This window comes from Vidua chalybeata, chromosome Z (genome assembly GCF_026979565.1).
Source record: "Vidua chalybeata isolate OUT-0048 chromosome Z, bVidCha1 merged haplotype, whole genome shotgun sequence".
NCBI classification, from domain to species: Eukaryota; Metazoa; Chordata; class Aves; order Passeriformes; family Viduidae; genus Vidua; species Vidua chalybeata.
Window position 1 is genome coordinate 23,317,534 of NC_071570.1, and position 20,347 is coordinate 23,337,880.

Genomic DNA, 20,347 nt, shown 5'->3' on the forward strand with positions numbered 1-20,347 from the left:
AGCTATGTACTTTTGCTGGGAATAAGAAGAACCGCATACCCAGATTTGTAGAACACCATGCTGAAAGTTTTACAGTATCAACTGTGAGCTATGCACCACAAGTGAGAGCTTACTGAGAACTGTCTTAGTGCTTTTCTGTCTATAATATCCTTGTATCTGTGAAAAGTGGCAATTGAGTGTTACTATTTTCAAATAACTGTAGGAAAAAATACTTTGTTAATGTTTGTAGAACAGAATGCATGTTTGTTTCAGTTTTTCAGTCCCAATATGCATGTTTATAAATAGGATAGGATAGGACAGGATAGAATGGAATACCCTTATTTCTATGATAGAAATAGATATCTGTATGATGTTATTACTTATAGAAAACAGAATGAATCATGAATGATAATCTTGACATGGAGTATGGTGAGGAAGAATCCTCAAAACAGTTTCTTTCCCATTTCAACTTCCTGGTTTCAGAGCTTTCCTGGTTATTTATTCCTTTTTCCCCTAGAGAAAAATGTGATCTCCCCTAGAGATCACATTTTAGTCCTTTGTGAAATTCACAAAGAACAAAAACAACAAAACAACAAACAACAAAATCTGCTCAGTGAGAATGTGATTTACACTACCTCATCTCCATATTTGAAAGCCTATGATCTCAATTCCTGTAGAGAACAGAAGTGAGAGGTAGCTACATGTTTGCTTTTTTTTTTTTTTTTTTTTTGAAGATGGTATTCCTGCATTTATTTTTTTTTAATACCTGTAAGGAAATAGCTGTTTTTTTAGTTGACAAAAGGTTGTTTAGTTCTTGCATGTCTACAAGAAGGAAAAATTATTCAAATGCATAGGACTTCTCTGGGTCTTAACGATAATAGTAGCTGCCTTAGTAGTGAACAACTTTTAGTAGAGAAAGATGCATGATTACAGGTGACAGCTTCAATTACTTGAGACTCAAAGACACCTCATAGAAAAGCCAAAGAGGAAGAGAAAGAAAGAAGTAAAACCAGAAGAGGAAAAAAAAAAAAAAAAGGCAAGCACACTCTTCTAAAAGGAAATAGAGAAAGAGTTCCTAAAATGTTCATTTTTTCTTTAATAGTTTCCGTACCACATGGTTTTTGAATCAGTAGCAGCTGTTGTATTCAGTAATAGTTCCTTTTGAAGAGACTTGTCATAATATTTACCTTCTCTACAGCAACAGAAATAGCTTCGAAGGCTGAAATGCCCATGCTTACTAAGACTGATGAAAACAAGAGACATTACCATGGTGAATGAATCTCTTGACACCATTATTTCAAGGATAAATAACATTGCTTAACTGTGCTTAATTTCAACTGAGATATTTGTGTCCTTAGGGACAGCGTTACCTAGAAAATAAGGTTACATTGTGCCTCAGATCTTTAGAACATGAAAAGTATGAAGACCTCTGGAAATCTGATATGAAAAGGAAAAAAAGAACATGCTGCATTTATCAAAAATACAAGAATAAAAAAGCCATCTGTAAAGCAAGTTTTCACAATGAAATAGTGCGATAGGCAGGGACAGTTACTTACTCACATACCTCTTCTTCTTGCACTGCAATTTGATGCCATCCTTTGTCCACTGTCCTAACAGAACTGACATCAGAAAACCAATCTCCCTGGAAAGGAGATTAAAAGTAAATTTTATTGAGACACTCAAGTAATCCGTCTATATATAAAAATAGTCAGTGTGCGCAGTGTGACCAAAAAAGTGAGAATTATTCAAAGGGAATCAAGAAACTAGCCTCTCAAATGCATCTGTCTGAAAGAGTAGCATGATTCATTTTCCCATGTGAACCAATGTGTGGATTTTTTATCTGTACTGATATAGCCTTTTTCCCATTGATTTCATTGCCTGTATTGCATGGTGTCTCTTCTTAAAAATACCTAAAGAGATGGATGCATTGGAAAACTGAAGTCAGATTAGGATACAGTCTATTAACCTTGTTCAATCCCTACACACACACAAAAAAAGCATTATGTGCTGCTTAGTCAGAAGCTCTTAAAATGTGAGCCTTATAGCTGTATGCACTCACTAGTCCCATAAATCTAACATCTGACTAATCACGTGAACTTTATTCTACATCTATTGAGTATAATAAGCCTTTTAACTTAAGGTAGAAAGCACAACGAAGCGAAATAATAAATTACTTTAAATTTTATCGTGGTCTGTTATTATCTTTTGTTCACATTTATATTTATGCATGCTGCATAAAATTTTAAGGAATCTATCAGAAAAATATGAAGTAAGGATATTGTAGGTGAAGGGAACCTTTTTTTTTTAAGAGGAACAAAAAATGGTGGACTATTGTGCCTGGCTTTCAGCAGCCATGGGATGGAGGTTCGTCGGCTCACTGTCCTGCTTGTGGCCAGAGGGCAGACACGCGAGTGGCCACCCCCGAGTCCCTGCCAAGACTGTTGCAGATGGTGGTGATTGCTGCGGCGTGGGCAGCACAGTAGAGGCACAGAGCACGAGGAAACTGAGGCAGAGGAATAAGGGAGGGACACTTGTCTTAATCGCCAAACGATTAACATTGAAGCGAGGGCACAGCAAATGAACCAAATCTGAAACCTGAAGGGGCTACTTTTATAGGGTAGAGGGAACATGGGGAGGACACAACCTTTGACCAATGGGAGGGCATTAGGGGAGGGGTGCAGGGTAAGGGCTCCCCCATAGAAGCCAACACGGGGAGGGAGCAAACCTTACAATCCAATTCTGCTTTGAGGAAGGGATGAAAGACAGGGAACACTCCAGAAGCAAAGGAGTGTGCTATCTTTGACAGACAGGGGCAAGACAAGGGAACAAGGGAGGTATACAGGTGGATTGACATGTGGATTGCCATACATTTTGGCGGGGAAAACTGTGGTAAACAACTCAGGACTGAACCATTAGGGAAGCCAAATGGGGTACATAGAATGAAGCATTACAAATTTATAACAAGGAATATTAAAACCTTCTACAGAAGAACCAACTATAAAATAACAGACTACCACAGACTATGCTCGACTATGGACCAAATTGTCATTGAAAGACTGGGCAAAAAAATATCTATTATAATCAGTGTAACACATATACACATAATCTGTCATTATTTACTGGAATAAATTCCAAGACATTGTATAATTTCATAAGCCTAACAATAAAAGCAAAAATAAATGCCAGCCTTTGCATGGTTTTGAGGAAAATATATGACCTTATATAAGCTAGTGCATTCACCAAAGCATTCAGATACTGCACTGACAATGTGTTCTGTTCAGACAGGCACTAAGGTGAAGTGCTGCTCTGAATGCTACATTTTCCCCCATTTAAACACTTCAAAGGTTAAAAGCACAACACTCACTTTGCTTTAGATTAACCTGAGCCTTTAAATCTCAGCTGTGGCTGCAGCCTCCTTGTCAGTGAGCATCTGATGTCAGAAGCTTGAATGACGTGTGACACTAATTGTGTGCCATTCACAAGATTGCCAGGCTGGAGAGTCTAGAGGTACAAAAAGCTGTTTAAAAGGTTTTCATATAAAGTCTTTCTCTCGTTTTTTTTGGAAACACTTCTTTTGCAGAGCAGCACCCTGCTAATATCATTGGGGAAGGAAAATAGTTAAAAGACTATTAATTAATGCTTGAAATGCATTGGGTTTTTTTGAAAGTCATATAAGGAACAGCTTTTACATCTGTTTTTGTGATAAATGCAAAGCTGTGGAGAGATACCTTGTCCTTGTCATACCACCTGCCTTGGTGCTGGCACAGAAGAACCTACATGGTCAGCACTTCAAAGCATTCAAAATTAATTGACAGATGGACATTGTTAAATAATTAATGTGCCTTTTAGTGGCTAATGAATCTTAGAAAATGCTGCATGGCTATTGAATAATTCAAAGATTTGTTTTGGGATCTTATGTATACGCGACTCTAGATTTATTTTTTCCTAGTTTGGTTTTAAGAATATCATTCCTTCCATTTGCACATATGCATTCATGTATGACAGCATTTCCTAAAATCTAGGGATGGCTTATATTTTTACTAAGATATCTGCCTTCAAAGTTTAAGATTTAAAACTTTTGTTTGTCATGCTTATGGTCAGTTTATGAATATTACAAAAGTGAGCAAGTCAAGCAGCTTGTCAAGCCAATCTCAGACAGTAATTTGCTGTTGCAAACTGGGTATGGATGAATACATTACATGTGTCAGTGCAGTGCTCTGGGGTGGGTGTCCCTCTCTTCTTCCAAGCAACAAGTGTTAGGATGAAAGAAAATAAATTCCAAACTGTGCCAGGGAAGGATTAGATTGGATATTAGCAAAAAATTCTTCACTGAAAAATTTGTCAAGTATTGAAGAGACTGCTCACCTCAGTGGCAGAGTCACCATCCCTGGAGATAATAAGACTTGTAGATGTGGTGCTTGGTGACATGGTTTAGTCATGGACTTGGCAGTGCTGGGGTAATGGCTGGACTCAATCTACAGGGTCTTTTCCAACCTAAAAAAATCCATAGTTCTATTATTTTAAGTTTTTTTTTTGTATTAAATTTCATTAGAAGGGCACATACTAGATGAAGAGTACTTCATTGTTCTCAGAATACTGGTCCTAAGTAGTTAAACAAAGTTTATACTTTTAACAGGGACTAGCAGAGCTACAGATACTGAGAATATCCCATTGACAGAGATGATCTTGTTGATTTTGCTGGATTATTGCTTTCTAAAAAGGCACATAACAAATCAGCCAAATGCAAAGAAATGTAAGCAGAAATGAAGACATATAGCTTATAACTACAATATAAGAAATTATGCCTAGAAAAAAGATTGAATTGAAATTTAATCTGACCAACTGTAACCAAAACCCTCTGTAAAATGCTATGACTTAAAAGAAGGCTAGGATGATCCTGGAATAAGTGAAAAAATGAGTGATTCATGTTACCTGAATACCTAACACTGATAAGTCTACCACTCAAATATTGATCATGTATTTTGTATCCCAGATAAATGCGGAAGTAGTCAGAGGGGGGCCAAATCATATTGTGTGAGAAGTTTTTAGAGCATGTGTCTATGTGGTCATGTGCAGAATAGATTAATGTGTGTTTGTCATGCATTGACTGGCAAAAAAAAAAAAAAAAAAAAAAAAAAAAGAAAAAAAAAAAAAAAAAAGAGGTAGGTCTGATTTGAACTGTATATCTGTGAGGCTGCTGGTTTTCTTACCTGTGTGGATGCAATGGGGAAAGCCCAGTCCCACAGTTATGATGCCATCTATCCTTGGACCACTCTGGCATCCATTGTGCTTAATGAAGAAGAGGTATGGAAGGTAGAGAAGTGGATTATTTTCTTTTGGGTTTTCATAGAAAATATTTTTGCTAGGGTAAAGTTTCTTATCTTGTTGGCCTTTTAAAATCAGTGAGGAATTTCCCCCCTCTGATATGTATCTTAGTTTCTGGGTGCACGTTTTTCTTCTCATTTTGCATCATGAAAGATTCCCCATGATTGAACAGGTTACTAAGTCAAATGAGCTGGTATTTTGCAGCTCTGGGTATACATTTGAACCACTTGGTTAATACGTCCTCTGTGTGTACTTAGGGTTGGGTTGATTTCCCCCAAGTCAGATTGGCAGAGATTTGAAGAGTTCTTCACCTTTCCATCAAGCTCAATATCCAACTTTTTGAGGTCATTTGGATGTAGTTTCCCTATACCAGAGCCTTTTGAGGGCTTCTCAGTCTCTTTGCTTCTTGCCTGAGACATGTATTCACGTTTTATTCAAGAAAAAATAAATTCTGTCTCTGAAGTATCTAGGTTTGTTACTGAGATTTTGTCTGGACAATAGCTAACTGTTGTACACAGAAAGCCGGCTGCTGCAATTTAATGGTTATAGGCAGACTAATGTTTAGCAAAGTCAAATTTAAAAAGGAAAACAACCCCTCTCCCAGTAAGTTTAGAGGGAGATCAGATGAGGAACATGTAATTAAATGTATTCATTATAATAGCCCATAAATATTTTCACACATGACAGTGGAGAAGGGAAATGCTTATTCTTCATACCTCAAAAAAGAAAATATGATCCTTTGCCAAAAACAGTGATGCTTAGAAATATTTGCAGATCACTGTATAACTGGTTCAGATGAAAAAAGGTATTACAAGCCCAAACTTGAGGAGAGTAATATTATGTTGTATATTGGATTGAACATTTCTGTAAAATCAAATACTGTTCAGGTGTCAGTATTTCTAAAAGTAATTAATTTCATTTCATTTTCTGGAGGTTTGGAATCAATTTTGAAGGAGGTCTGAGAAAACACTGTGTATAGTGAGAAAGCAAATACTTTTGATATGTATAAATTGTTTAAGAGAAGGTTAAATTACTTAATAACAGAAAATACCTAGAATAAAAAAAAGTTACTTTTTACATTGCTTATAATGTTAATACAGCAGAAAAATGACAAAAGAAAATACCCTGCCTGGGTGCTGAAGCAAAACATATTCAGACAAGAAAATGTGAATATATTTAATACTGGATAATATTAGATACTGGATTAAGAAGAAGCTAGGCTGTCTGTGTTTCATTTTTATATGAAGGCTACATATTTTTCAGTGAATGGATCAGGGCTCAGACAGATGTCTGCCAGAACAAGTTCTTCAATCCTTGCTATACTAGTGATCAACTGAGATAATCAGAACAGTTCCTTTTGCAGAGAAAACTGGCGAATTTCTTGGTCACTTGGCCACTACCTGCTACTGATACTGAAGTATTCACACAGGTATTACCATGCTGTTCTATAGTTCAAGAGTCTAAATATATTACATAGTGAATTCCAGTCAGGGCTCAGGAACATATGGTGCATCCAGCAGGGCTTTTCATGTTGCACAGATTATTTTATATAACCTAGGAAATTATATTGCCATTTTACAGAGGGTTGCCTGGTATACTGAACATCATCTCTGTGTAAACAAGGATGAAGAGTGCACTCATGAGAACACTAATGTTTTAAAGTCATAAAACTGTGTTTTCTTTCTGCTGATATGCTTTACCTTTCCCTGTAAATATATTGTTTCTTGCTTCTCATAATCATCCTTATAAGAGGAGAAAGTAAACACAAATGTATTTTAAAAAGAACTTTAGGAAGTACAGAGAGGAAATTTTCTGTATGAATTACTTAATGGTTTCAATTTGCATGCAGCAGTAAAAATAGAAGCTCAGTAACTGATTTCTGTATTGCAGTTTAGGAAAACATTGCACAATTAACTTCACATAAGACTTGCAAAAAATCTGGTTTAATCAGGATATGTTTAGGACTTAATCTGTTAAACAGATTCAGAATGCTAAAGGTATGCCATAAACTTAACTGACTACAACAGTTAGTACCTTAGAAAACTATGAGTTTCATTTAAAAACAAAAATATATCAACTACCTGACTTTTTTTCCCCTGTAAGTGATCCTGTCTTGTCTGTGATACTTCAACTGAAATCTTTTTATCAGGATAGAGAGTGTTCTGTGTTGTTGAAAAGAGTATATTTTCATTCCTTTTATCTTAAGTGTCAGAGATTTCCAAGGTATAAGAAATTAGTTTTATAGAAGAAAGATTCAATAACTGTTGAGTAAAGATGGTTTTCTTAGTAATACAGGCTTGTAGACTGTTTTGCTAGAATGACCTTTCCAGCAATACAGAACTATATATTGCCTTGGGAATATGCCAGATAGTAATTTATGTGGAGAGCAGAACTATCTTTTCTTCCAATTTATACTCAGCAATGCAGAAGTCTTCAGAAATAATAATTCTTAAATTTATATGTTAAGATTCCCCAGTTCTGCTTACTTAAACATTTTTGCCCATTTAAAATTAATGGTAATTTTACAGCCATATAAACTAACATTTCCTGAGGCAGCTACCTGCCATGACCTCAAGCAGACAAAATGAGCCAGCTAGCACTGCCCGTGTGAGGCCGGGTGGCCGCCACGTGAGAGGGCACTCCAGGGAAACGGTGTCTGCCACCCTGGTAGTGCTGAGTGCTGCGGCGTGGGTTACACAGCATCTCTCACACGCTGAGAGGAGATGAAGAGACGAGAGAAGGACACTTGTTTGTAAGCCCAAAGAGCCTTTATTCCCCCAGGTGGGGCAGGAACAAAGCTGCGCTCGGGGTGGTTGCAGTGACAAATGCCGACGAAACAAAGGATGGCAGCAGATTAAATAGGGGGTGGGCGGACAGGGGTGGAAACCTGGCTCACCCAATGAGGACAAATGATAGAGGGATGACTTGGTTATAACAACCAATGGTAACATAACAGAGGTGGACATAAAGTCCTGGGACAAATAGAAAGGCTAAAGTGGGGTGATTGAGACAGAACTTTCTTGAAGAAGCTGAGGGTGGTTGCAGGATTGACACCTGACAGAGAGTGACAAACCCTGACTGATGGAACCAAATAAGGAGAAAACAGGGAGAGGTGAGAAGATTGACAGGTAACTGTGGATCTGGGTGGTGGGAACTCTCGGCATAAACAACTTGGAACACATCACTGTGAGGGGGAAAATGGGGGAGTACAAGGAACAAATCTAACAGTAATAAAACAACTATCTAAATAAAACCAACCCACAACAATTTACATGTTTAAGTTCATTTGTATGCTTGAAAATTCAAAGTTTAATAACTTGCAAAATAAACAAAATTAAGTCATGCTTCTACAACTTGTTCATTGGTCTGAGTTTCACCCTATAAAATTAATGGCTTCTTGAGATACTAAAATTATTCTTATGTACATCATAGTTACAATCATTAGAATGTATGGTTGTTCTTTCATGATATTATTACAAAATAATGACTTGTCTGTATAAGATAGGGTAATCAGTAGATTTATTTCTCATTTTAACAGAGGTGCTCTTGAATTATTTTGCTTTTTGAAGGTCATGTTTTGAAGGCTCAAAACTGAAAGAGTACAATTTAATTAGATGTCAGGAAGGGATTTATTATTGTGAGTATGGTGAGACACTGGCACAGGTAGCCCAGAAAAGTTGTCTCATCCCTGGGAAGTGTTCAAGCCAAGGCTGGATGGAGCATTTTGCAACCTGTTCTACCAGGTCTACCTACTCATGGCCAGAGTTTGGAACTAAATGATCTTTAAGATCCCTTCCAGTCCAAACCATTCTATAATTGTATCACTTTTGTGATTAATTTCTTATATTAGTTTTTTAGCTCCCATGTTTTTATGCTGTCTCTACTCTTCACTTTTTCCTAGAAAAAAAGTGATACTTTTATCAAGGCAATTTTAAGATATATTGGTGTATTTTTTTTTATTTATTCTATAATTTCTAAAAGAGTAAAATTCTTAAGAGTAAAAATATTTTTACACATGCAACAATATTTTGTATGCATGCTAAAGCTCCATAAACATAAAGGATAAGCATAAATTTATAGGCATAAATTAATAAGCATACATTTTATAATTTTTAGACATAAATTAATGTTCAGTGACCAAACTGGATAATCTGAAAAACACTGGTTTGTTTTGGATAAAGGGATGGAATATAAATAAAAAGTTCCATGGGTTGAGACATTTTCTGAAGTGCATGTGTAGGAAATATAAATTGCAATTATGGTATAGCAGGTGTGGTTCATCCTCTGTATCAAGCTTTAATTTCTTAATCTTAATTTTAATACTGCTAAAATTACTATAGGTAATTTGTTTTAAACTTTAGTCTTTGAGCATGTAATGCTTTTGAGCATGTAATTTTTTTTTTAAAACATGCTTTTAAGCTGTGTTTAAAATTAAGTGATACAAATTTTATATTTCTTTTTTCTCATTTTTTCTCTTTTTTTTTAAGGATGTTAGAGATTTGTAAGAAAGGCCTGCTAATTATGACCAGAATTATGTCCGTTTTCTTACTTGTGCTTTTGTAAACATACATGTACTGCATAATATATTATAAAATTTGGTTGTGTCATTCTGACACCAGTGAAAAATGGCCTGTTTCTTTTTAAGTGAATAACATTAATAGATAGTGAAATGATGGAAATTTTTGTGTTAGCTTTGGAAACATGTCTACTACACAATTATTATTTTTGCAAGCATGCAAGAACTGCAAACTAGCAGTTTGTTATGCATCAGAAGCTTTAGATGTTGCATAGTGGGATATGCAGCAACTGAAACTAACGAGATAATTGATCCTGACTGATAGAATTTTAGAAACGTATGCTTCTGATATTAATAGATATTTAGGTCTAATTAAAATCAAGCGTATTTAAAAATGCTGGTGTCAAATACAACGGATCTTTTGGTTTCCCTTAGGTTACAGTATACTATGAGAACATGATAGATGAAACACTTGTTTTCTGTTCATATAAACATAGATTTCTCCACAGATGCAGTACTTGATTAGGTACAGAAGTACTATGCCACATGGTTATTGGTTCCCCACAGGAATTACATCCTATTTTGACAGGCTTACAGTATTTTTAGTATGGCATACATTTACTCATGGCAGAAAGGTAAAAATGTATTTCAGAAATAATTTCACTTTTTACATCACCATGAGCAAGTCAGAGCAGATTGAAATTTCCCTGCATGTCTTTGCTGTTGGGTTGGTACTGAGAGACACCTCTGTATGCTCAGTTGCTAATATCCAAAGAAGCCTAAAGCTGAGACAGGGATAGCTAGCAGAAATCTTGAGAACCTCACAGTGACCATTTTGCTCTGTGTGTGCCACAGGGAGGAGATTCAGCTGGTGCTGTGTTTCCCAGGCAGGTGCTGCACTCTCAACTGGCTGGTCCCTTTGGGTCTCAGTGTGCCATCTGCAAAATGTAGGACATACTCTCCTAATTCAGGCACGTGCAGGGAGGATAGGTACATTTTTACAGCCTAAATGGTTTGAACCCTGCAGCAGCACCCACACTGAGAAGCCAGGCCTTGCAGAGCTACCCATCCACAGCAGGCTGGAGGTCTCTGCATGCCCTTTTACCCTTCTGTTTGGTTTTTGCTGACGCAGTTTACTGTGTGTGCTTTCCTTTCAAATAATTTCTTTCTCTTTTCTAGTTTGAGGGTTGCAAGAAGGCCTTTTCCAGACTAGAAAATCTCAAGATTCACGTAAGGAGCCATACGGGTGAAAAGCCGTACCTTTGCCAGCACCCTGGCTGCCAGAAAGCATTCAGCAACTCCAGCGACCGCGCCAAGCACCAGAGGACACACTTGGACACTGTAAGGACACAGAAGTCCCATTGCAGCCCCCTGAACATTAGACCATCTGCTCCTTTCCTCCAGCTTGGTGACAGCAGGTAGTCCATAACCTTAGAGACAGGAGGGTGGATGGTCTGATGAGGCTGTTGAAGCTGCCTCAAAAATGACCCAGTCATCTAAGCATGCAAGAAGATGGACCCAGGCTGGTTGATAAAAAGACCACAGGTTCCATGGTCTTTGCTGCAGGTAGAAGCTGTTGCTTTCTCCCACTTAGTTGATCTTTAGGGAAAATGAAGCCATCTGCAATATAAAATGCTTTTTTTTGATAAAAAGTTAAGGGTGGGGCATGTACCAGAAAGTCAAGAGAGAATAATTTTGTAAATCTAAAATTTTTTGTGCCAATAGATTGTCCCTTGTAAATTTGAGTGATGGGTGAAATTAGTTTAAAACCCTCTGTTTCAGAAAAAAAAAAATTGTTTTCTCAGAGACAGTTTCCAAAGGGCAGAAGTCCAGAACTATGATTAAAAGAATGCCATTTGAATAAAATAGCTGTTTAAAAAAAGTAAATTATCCATTTTGAATAGCCAAAACTATGACTGGCAAGTTAATAATTTGTACAAGGTGTTTTCAGAAAATCTTTGGGGAACATAAGTGAATAAATTGCTGAATAGGTCCAGGAAACAGTTGGACCTAATGTTCTTTTAATACTTATTATTGTGAACCTACAAGTCTTCAGGCAAGACAAGCAGCTTAGAACGGGCAAGATGAGATATTTATATGGGTTAGATTTATTGGGAATTCTTTTAAGAAAACTATAAAGATATTACAGGATATTTTACAGATATTTTTCTAAAATGAAGTATTATTAGAAAATGAGCTGAAGGAGTTGATCAGTACTTCACATTAAAATGTGGGGGTTTTTTATATAATACTTTTAAAACCTCAGTGTTCAATGCTTGGTTGGGGTTTTGCTTGCCTTCTTTTTAATATAATAAACTAACACATTTTCTTGTTCTCTTTTTCTGAAGCAGATCCTTCTATAATCCTAAACAGTCTTTCTGGGCCTTTACTGCAGTTTCTTTACCTGATTCACTAAAGACTGTAATTTCTGATTAAGTCAAAGATTGCTCTGAGGGTGGAAGAATTGTAAGTATATCTAGCAACATTCATTGTACTACTAAGAAAAAAGAAAGGTAATCATGAAAGGTGCTGTAATGAAAACTTTCCTTTTGTTTGTCTTCCTTTAAAGCTTTACTTCATCCTTTCCTTTTCTAACAAATTGTGAAGCTTTCTGCATGTAATAATGTACAATGTTTTTGTTCTGTAGTAATGTGGTTTGTAGCATCCCAAGGCTCAAGAAGTATTCTCTTGTATTAAAATAATCTGTGATATTACAGTAATTTTATCCTTTTTTTTTTAAATTTAGAAACCTTACGCATGTGAGATTCCAGGATGTAGTAAGCGATACACAGATCCAAGTTCCCTGAGAAAACATGTGAAAGCCCATTCTTCCAAAGATCAACAAGTCAGGAAAAAGGTGATTTTTATGCTGTCTTGACTAGTGTAAAGTTTATGTGAAGAAATCAGTGTTATAATATTAGATGTTTCAATGCATCTTCGAGTACTTGGGTTGTTTTCAGACTTTAAATTAGAAAAAAGAGCAAATAGATAGGTGTGGTTTGTATGTAGATAATTTCATCTCTGACTTAATGGTTTAATGTTTTATGTTTTCTGCTGTAATGGTTAATCACTAAACAAACACAACAACGCAAGTAAAAATAATTTTTGCAAGCATAAATTCTTGGTTTCAAATTCTGCCACTTGGTAAATACACAGTATTACAAAATATGGACCAGTCTCAGATGGAAGGATGGATTTTGAGGGCAATATGTTGGACTGAGCTCCAAATTGCATTTCCATATTCCAGATATTTCCAATAATACCAAGATATTTCACAATGCAGATTCCCTGTGGATGTCAAGTCCATGAGTCATCAGCTGTTTATATGTATAAGTCCTCTTCTAAAGAGCTGAGTTGCTACCTAAGGAAAATTTTTTGGAGCATTTTTCATCATAGCTCCTATTAATCACTGGTATAATGTTTACAAGGTACAACATAGGTAGTTACTGGACCTTTGTGAAGTTATAATTACTAACTAACATTATGCTTTGGTATTTGAAATATTTCCTGACAGTAATAATAATGAAAAATAAGAAAAACAAACCTTTTAATGAAGTATTAAGGTTATTCATGGATTTAATTAAAAGTGAAAATTGGCTTAATGCTGAAAAGGTACTTATGAAAATGTGAATTCATCAAAAATAACCATAAAAATTCCAAGGTGATAAAGGCACAGTGGACTAATACTTCAAGCCCTAGGGATCTTTTCTGTTGAAAAGAATGAAACCCTTTGCTGTCACACCCCGTTAGTCATGGATTCCTTTAATATATCGTGCCTGACTGGTTTTAATCCTCTCTTTAATCTCCCCCTATATACCAAGTGACATTATGGTGTCATCTTAAGTTGTTGACTATCCAAGACTGTACCTGTAAATGTATCTTTGATATTGCATAGACTTAAACAGCAGGAAGTATATTTGTACGAGTGGAATCTTATGTGCAGTGCTGATGTTTACATTGAGTCTTCACCCCGGATTCTGTAGATGTTTCTTCAAAGATTTGAGTTTTTCCTTGACTCTCTAAAATGGGATTATGTAATGGGATATAGGTAAAGTTCCATCTCTCAATTATTTTAAGCAACTTCTGTTGATGTGCGTCTGTGACTTATGATACAAGGCAAATTCTTTTTCTGGAAATCTGTAATGCAGCCAATGTTCCCCTTCACTTCCCAACCCTTAGTTATCCACTAAATACATTTAACTGGGAATCTTACCAGGTAATGGCATGAAATCCTATATACCAAGAAGATCCCAGCAAAATGCATTTAATAAAAGCAATTTAATGGATAGTACAATAAAATTTCATTTAGTCTTCAAAGGAAAGCAGAGCCATGTGAGAGTAAAGATAGTTATGCCTGCTTTCATCACCTTTGTGTGTTTTGAAAAAATTATTCATAAAAATGAGGGCAAACATGTACACAAATACCATGCAAATATCTGGGAACAGATGCTGAAAATGTTTAGTAAAACATTTTTGGTATATTCTCTATGCATCGTAATATTCAGTCTGTCATTTTAAAATATTTTGGTGGGGTAAAAAGCAGTGTTTACTATCATATTTTTAAAAGGAAAAACTGTTGACTCTGCCAGGATTTCATCTTTTCATTGGGAAGATAGATGAGATTTCATCTAAGGCAGGAAGTCAGTGAAAGAAAGCTAGACAGACAAATGAGAGATTAAAGTGATGCTGAGAGGAATGTTAATGTACAATATGCCCCTCAACTACAATTATTTTTGAAATGTGTTCTCTTTTTAATCTTGTTATCATTTCAGCTTTGAAAGGACAACAATTTACAAGATCTTTTTTGTAAGGTGGCTAGATGAGTAAGCCTATTTTTGGTGGCTACACTTTTTTGATTTCAGTAAAGCACAAATGTCTTTCATTTATGAACTGATAATACTGCATTCAAAATCAAGAATCCATAGCTCTTTTAGTTTGTAAGTCTTTTTATTGAAGATCATGAAAATGAAATTATGAATATTTTGATACCACAGTCATCTGGATAGAAACTTTCTAACATGGTTTTGCGTATTAGAGAGCAGGCATCCTTTGCTGCAATTGCTGGGCAGTTGGAGGATTCTGTCTCTAATCAAATGTCCAAGTACCAGGTAAACAGGGTGTTTATCATACAAAAATGATCATATATTCATTAGCTATCCCCCCTTACTGGATGTATATGTTTTACTTTATTTTACATAGTCTCATCCCTTATCAAAATTCCTCATAGGTTCCTTGGGGTCTGTCTTCAATGTCCCATGTCCTTTTTAGGTGCCTGTTCCTCAACCCCAGCTTTTAAGTGCAATATAATTTTTTTGCATAGCTTTGCCTTTGTCAGCCTGGCAGAGCTGAGCTGGCATCCTGCTTGTGATTTTCATGAGTTCTATTTGCCAAAGTTACATCCTTTATCTATTTCTCCAAGGCTGTACTGTTCTGTTCTTCTGTCCTTGATAAGAGTAAAATGTTGTTCTGTTCTACTCATATCATTTGAATCATTCTACTCATTATCATGTCCATATCGTATCATTAACAAAATCCAGATCCTGTGTTGTTGGAACACATAAGCACAGGATGGGTCAGTTTGGAGGGGGTCACAGTGGTCATCTGGTCCAACCTCCCTGCTCTGTCATACCAGAGCACATGGCACAGGATTGTGTGAGACAGTTCTTGAATATCTCCAGTGAGGGAGACTCCATGGCTTCTCTGGGCAATCTGTTCCAGTGCTCAGTCACACTCACAGTGAAGTTCTTCCTGGTATTCAGGTGGAATTTCCTGTGCATTTGTTTCTGCCTGTTGCCTCTTGTCCTATTGCTTGACACCGTTGAGAAAAGCCTCTGAAAAGAAACATACAGACATTGAAGAAGTCCCTTCTCAGTCATCTCTTCTCGAGGCAAACAGGCCCAGTTCCCTCAGCCTTGTTTATAAGAGAGACCCAGGGGTTTGAAGCCTGTACAGGAGGTCAGTACCACTGTTATGGTCTTCATGAAGATCCATTTGTTGTGTAAGATAGCACTCAGCCTTGTACAAGTATGAGATCATTGTCTTTTTCCATTCAGGTATAACAGGAAAAGTAATTTGCTGCTTCTGTAGCAGCCATTCTGAAGAAATAGGTATTTGCAAATCTAAAGAAAATATTTGATTCAGTTTCAAATACTACAGTGCAATTCCCACTGGGAATGGACTCTCCACTGGCTTTGTAGATCTCGTCATGAATATCTGCAATGTTCATTGCCTTTCTTAAAGATTTTCTTTTTTTGAAAAGTGCATTTTCAAACAGATAAGAGATAATTTTAAAAGGACAAAAAGTTCCTGTTTTGTACAGCTGTTTGGCAAAGACAAGATCAATTTAGTAACATTGACCTTATCAACTGAACAATGCAGTGGCTATGCTTTTAGATAGTTTTAATTTTATCCATACCAGTAAATAACTGTTCTCATCTATAACAGTATTTTAAGTTGATATGTCCTGCCAAAACACCACCACAACCAATAAAGATTTAAAAGATTGTTTCTATTTAATTAAAAGAAAGTGAAATAATTAAAGATACAGCTAGTTTGCTCCATATTTGTGAAAAAAAAGGAAAAGATCATTTGAATAGTTGGCATAAACAAGACCAGCTAAAGGGAATGAAAAAGTCTTAGTCTGGACTTTGAATTGAAGAATGATTTATACAAAATAATTTCCTCATTCATCTGACCAGCCTTTGATTTCTTGACAGTTCTAATAGTGACCAGATCATGTCTTTGGTCTTTTTATTTAAATTATTTATGGGTCAGATCTGTTATTTAGACAAGCTTTGACGTACTGAATGCTTACCTGACAACTGCCTCTAAAAGCTGTCTGTCCTGTAAATCTATACCATCTTAGATCATTCAAATGGGTCTGGAGTATCCTATACAAGGATTCAACTGACCAGATAGGTTAACACCTCAGCAGACACTCAGTGATACTCCTAGGTCACTACTTAGTTTTAGCCTAACACAGGAATTATTTTTATTTTTCTGTTTTTTTTCCAAGACAGAAATTTTTGTACTCTCTCTGCCAGAAATAAAATATCATAGAGGCATAGCTTCAGGAAAGGCAGTCCAAAGGATATTTCTGAAAATGATCTAGACATGATAGAGGTTTTTAAAAATTGTCATTTACATGGTACATGTACTAAATCACTAAGGAATGGAGGGAGTGGTGAGACTGAAGGACATAAGGGCTACGTGCAGGGCTTCTAAATTGATTTATTTGTTCCTGATAATCTTTCTTTTTCACACAGATTGGTCAGTAAATGTAAAATTATGTCTGAACAGTCACTCTTGAGAAGTTAGCAAAACATTATCCCAATCACTAATCATGATGGATGCTTCCATCATTTGTTCCTGTGATATCTGACTGGAAGGAAGTTTTATCAGGTGTTATTTTGCTGTGCAGGAATAAAGCACAGAATGCAATCAGAGTTTCTCTAATCCTGGTGGAATTTATGCATGATTTCTTCCCCATTGCATTTATTGCTCTTCCAAGATTGATCAGCTAGCAATGGTAGGAAGTTTTTGGAATACTATTGCTGATTATAATAAAAATGGTGATCAACTGCTAAGATGAAGCAGGCAGTATGACACCTCAGCCATATCCACTCCTACTTCAGACTGTAGTAGAGGCTAGTAGTAGAGCAGACAGTCTATACTAGGTGTGGAGCACACTGAAAACAATGGGATAAGGATTTAAATCATCTGTCCAAAGCAATTACTGGCATTCCCTTGCCAAGTGGCCTCTGCTGAGCTTGATGAGGGTTCCCATCTGAACTGAGAGGGCTTTACAGAAGCCCCCTTGCTTATGAAGATGCTATAAATATAGAAGATCGTCTTCTCCCACTGTGCAACCTCCATATTAGAAAAAAGGGAATATAAAATCCTCACCTTTAGAGGCAGATCTTAATAATTGAATTCTTCTGAAGCCTAGTTATTTTATATTCCTTTTCTAAAAGTTCACTTCTTCTCTCTTAGAGCCCTGTAACATATAATGTATATAAAATACAGAATAGTTTGGCTTGGAATAGATCTTAAAGCAGATCTAATTTCAGTGCCCCTGCCATGGGCAGGGACACCTCCCTCTAGATGAGGCAGCTCAAAGCCCTGTCCAGCCTGGTCTTGAACACTTCCAGGGATGGGACATCTACAGCTTCTCTGGGCAACCTGTTCCAATGTCTCACCACCCTCACAGTAAAGAATTTCTTCCTGACATTTAATTTAAACCTACTTTCTTTCAGTTTTAAGCCAGTGACCCTTGCCTATCAATACAATTCCTGAAAAAGAATCCCTCTCCAGCTTCCCTGTAGTCCCTCTTCAGAAACTGGAATGTTCTATGAGGTCTTCTCTTCTCTAGGCTGAACAGCCCCAGCTTCCTTAACCTGTCTTTGTAGGGGACGTGCTCCTATCCTCTGATGAAATTTGTGGCCTCCTCTGGACTCAATCCAATGGCTTTACATCCTTCCTGTGCTGGGACCCCAGAGCTGATGCAGCACTGCTGGTGGGGTCTCAGCAGAGCAGAGGGGCAGAATCCCCTCCCTGGCCCTGCTGCCCACCCTGCTTTGGATGCAGCCCAGGACACGTTTGGCTTTCTGGGCTGTGACCACACACTGCCAGCTCAGGTTGAGTTTTTTGTCAACCATCACTCCCAAGTCCTTTTCTACAGGGCTGCTCTCAAACACTTCTCAGCCCAGCCTATAGTATGATATATAAACCTGTCCACCTTACAATGAAAACAAGAAATGGGGAAAAAACCCAGTTGCTTAAAGACATGATGTTCTCCTATTGAACAGTATTTCTCTAGAACTAAGACATACAGGTGTTTTCAAAAGGTTAACATGGAAATTTCTATTAAGTTTTGAGAGATTGTCTCGCTTTCTCTTATGTGGGTTATGTCAGCAATTATATTATTCAAAATAATACAGACCTCTTTGCCTCTTACAGAGCTGCATACTTCATGATGGTTCATTTTTAAATTATTTTACAGTACAGTAGAAACAGGGTTTTTATTGTGACTACATATTGATTTTACAACACAACTGATGAAACTACCAGTTTGTTTAAACATTCCAGAAAAAAACCAAATCTTTTTACCAGCCTTTAGATTTTGTGAATAACACAAGAAGAAAAGAGTGTCTGGGTTTGTTGTTTTTTTGGTTTTTTTTTAAGCTAGTATCCTTTGTTTGTTAATTTAATGATGGCTTTCCAGTTTTTTCTTTCCTTTCTTTCTCAGTATTTGAAGTAAGCTTTTTTTGCAACTCAAGAAACACAGTGCTTACTGTGTTTTTTTTGCAACTCAAGTTGCACAGTGCTTACTGTGTTTCTTGCATGAAAGGAATTATTTTTTAAAATATTTTTCTAACTCAGAATGTTTAATTGAGAGGAAGGTGGGAGGCAAGGACCCAAGCATTACATCACTGGTGTTTCAGGTCATTCAGGCACTATGCTAATAGCCAGTGACAGTCTCCCTTATGTGACTATATTAATCTGGAAGAACTATTCTGTTTGTGAACACCTTCCTCATGGGGAGCAAACATACTACCATATGAGATAAGTGGCTTCTGCGTCTTTCAGTTTTTGCTTGACCTTATTCAGACTCATAGTTCAGATTTCACTGTTTAAACTGCAAATAGGAGAGAATGGGTTGAAAGAGAAGCAAACCTATTTTCTTGCTTTGAGAGCAGTTGAAAATAAGGATATTTTCTCTCATTTTTTCTCCATGACGTCCACTTAAAAGATGTCACCAATGCAAAAAGAAGTGTATTCAGGACCACAGGGTCAGTGAGCAGTGCCCATGGCAACTAAGAAACTATTCTGCAGAAGAAAATACAGTAAGGAGTGTTTTAATCTGCAGCTTCAATCCCTTTACTTCCTGTCTTCAGAATGAAATATAAATCAGACACAATGTCGTTCAGCAATTTTTCATGAAAGGCATGTTTGCAAAAAGGGATTACGAACAGGCAGAAGTGTTTGAGGAATTTAATCATACAATTTGTTGGAAAACTGTTGAGGCTAGGAATGACCAGTTCTTTTGAGTGTGGTCAGTGAGACACCAGAAAACAGGCTCTGAAAGCCATGTACCACTGGCTGTGGCTGACCACCCTGCCCCCCGCCAGCCACTGCAGCGGCAGTAGTGTGTGCTGTGGTGGGATGCACAAGGCATGCTTCTCAAGGAAGATCCATTGTGAGGGATATGCTTTGCCAGCACTACATTTAGAACTTTGTTCACCAGGGAGAAGGAAAAGTTGAAATCCCCCAGTGGTTTTCATGGTGCTCTGACAGCTGTGGCAATTTTATAACCAGGAGATTGTTGGTTCATTTTGCTAATTGGTTAATGTTTGTTATTCCATATACTGATTCCTTTCTGCATTTGGTTTCTGTCCTGAGTTTATACTTCTGTGAGCTCTGGCAGTGTGACATGTTGAAAAGTGCATAAGAAAGAAAGAGTAAGTGCTGTCACCCTCATTACATTAACACCCATGGCAGGAAAAAAAAAAAAAAACAAACAACCCG

The 20,347-nt window shown here is 36.8% G+C and overlaps 1 protein-coding gene across 1 annotated transcript in view; it reads left to right on the forward strand.

Moving 5' to 3' along the window:
- Positions 1–20,347, forward strand: part of GLIS3 (GLIS family zinc finger 3) — a 114,759-nt gene that overhangs the window by 67,718 nt on the left and 26,694 nt on the right. The window contains exons 4-5 of the mRNA XM_053932828.1: positions 11,000–11,161; positions 12,567–12,677. Coding sequence (XP_053788803.1) covers positions 11,000–11,161; positions 12,567–12,677 — 273 coding nt within the window. The remainder of the gene's footprint in view (positions 1–10,999; positions 11,162–12,566; positions 12,678–20,347) is intronic.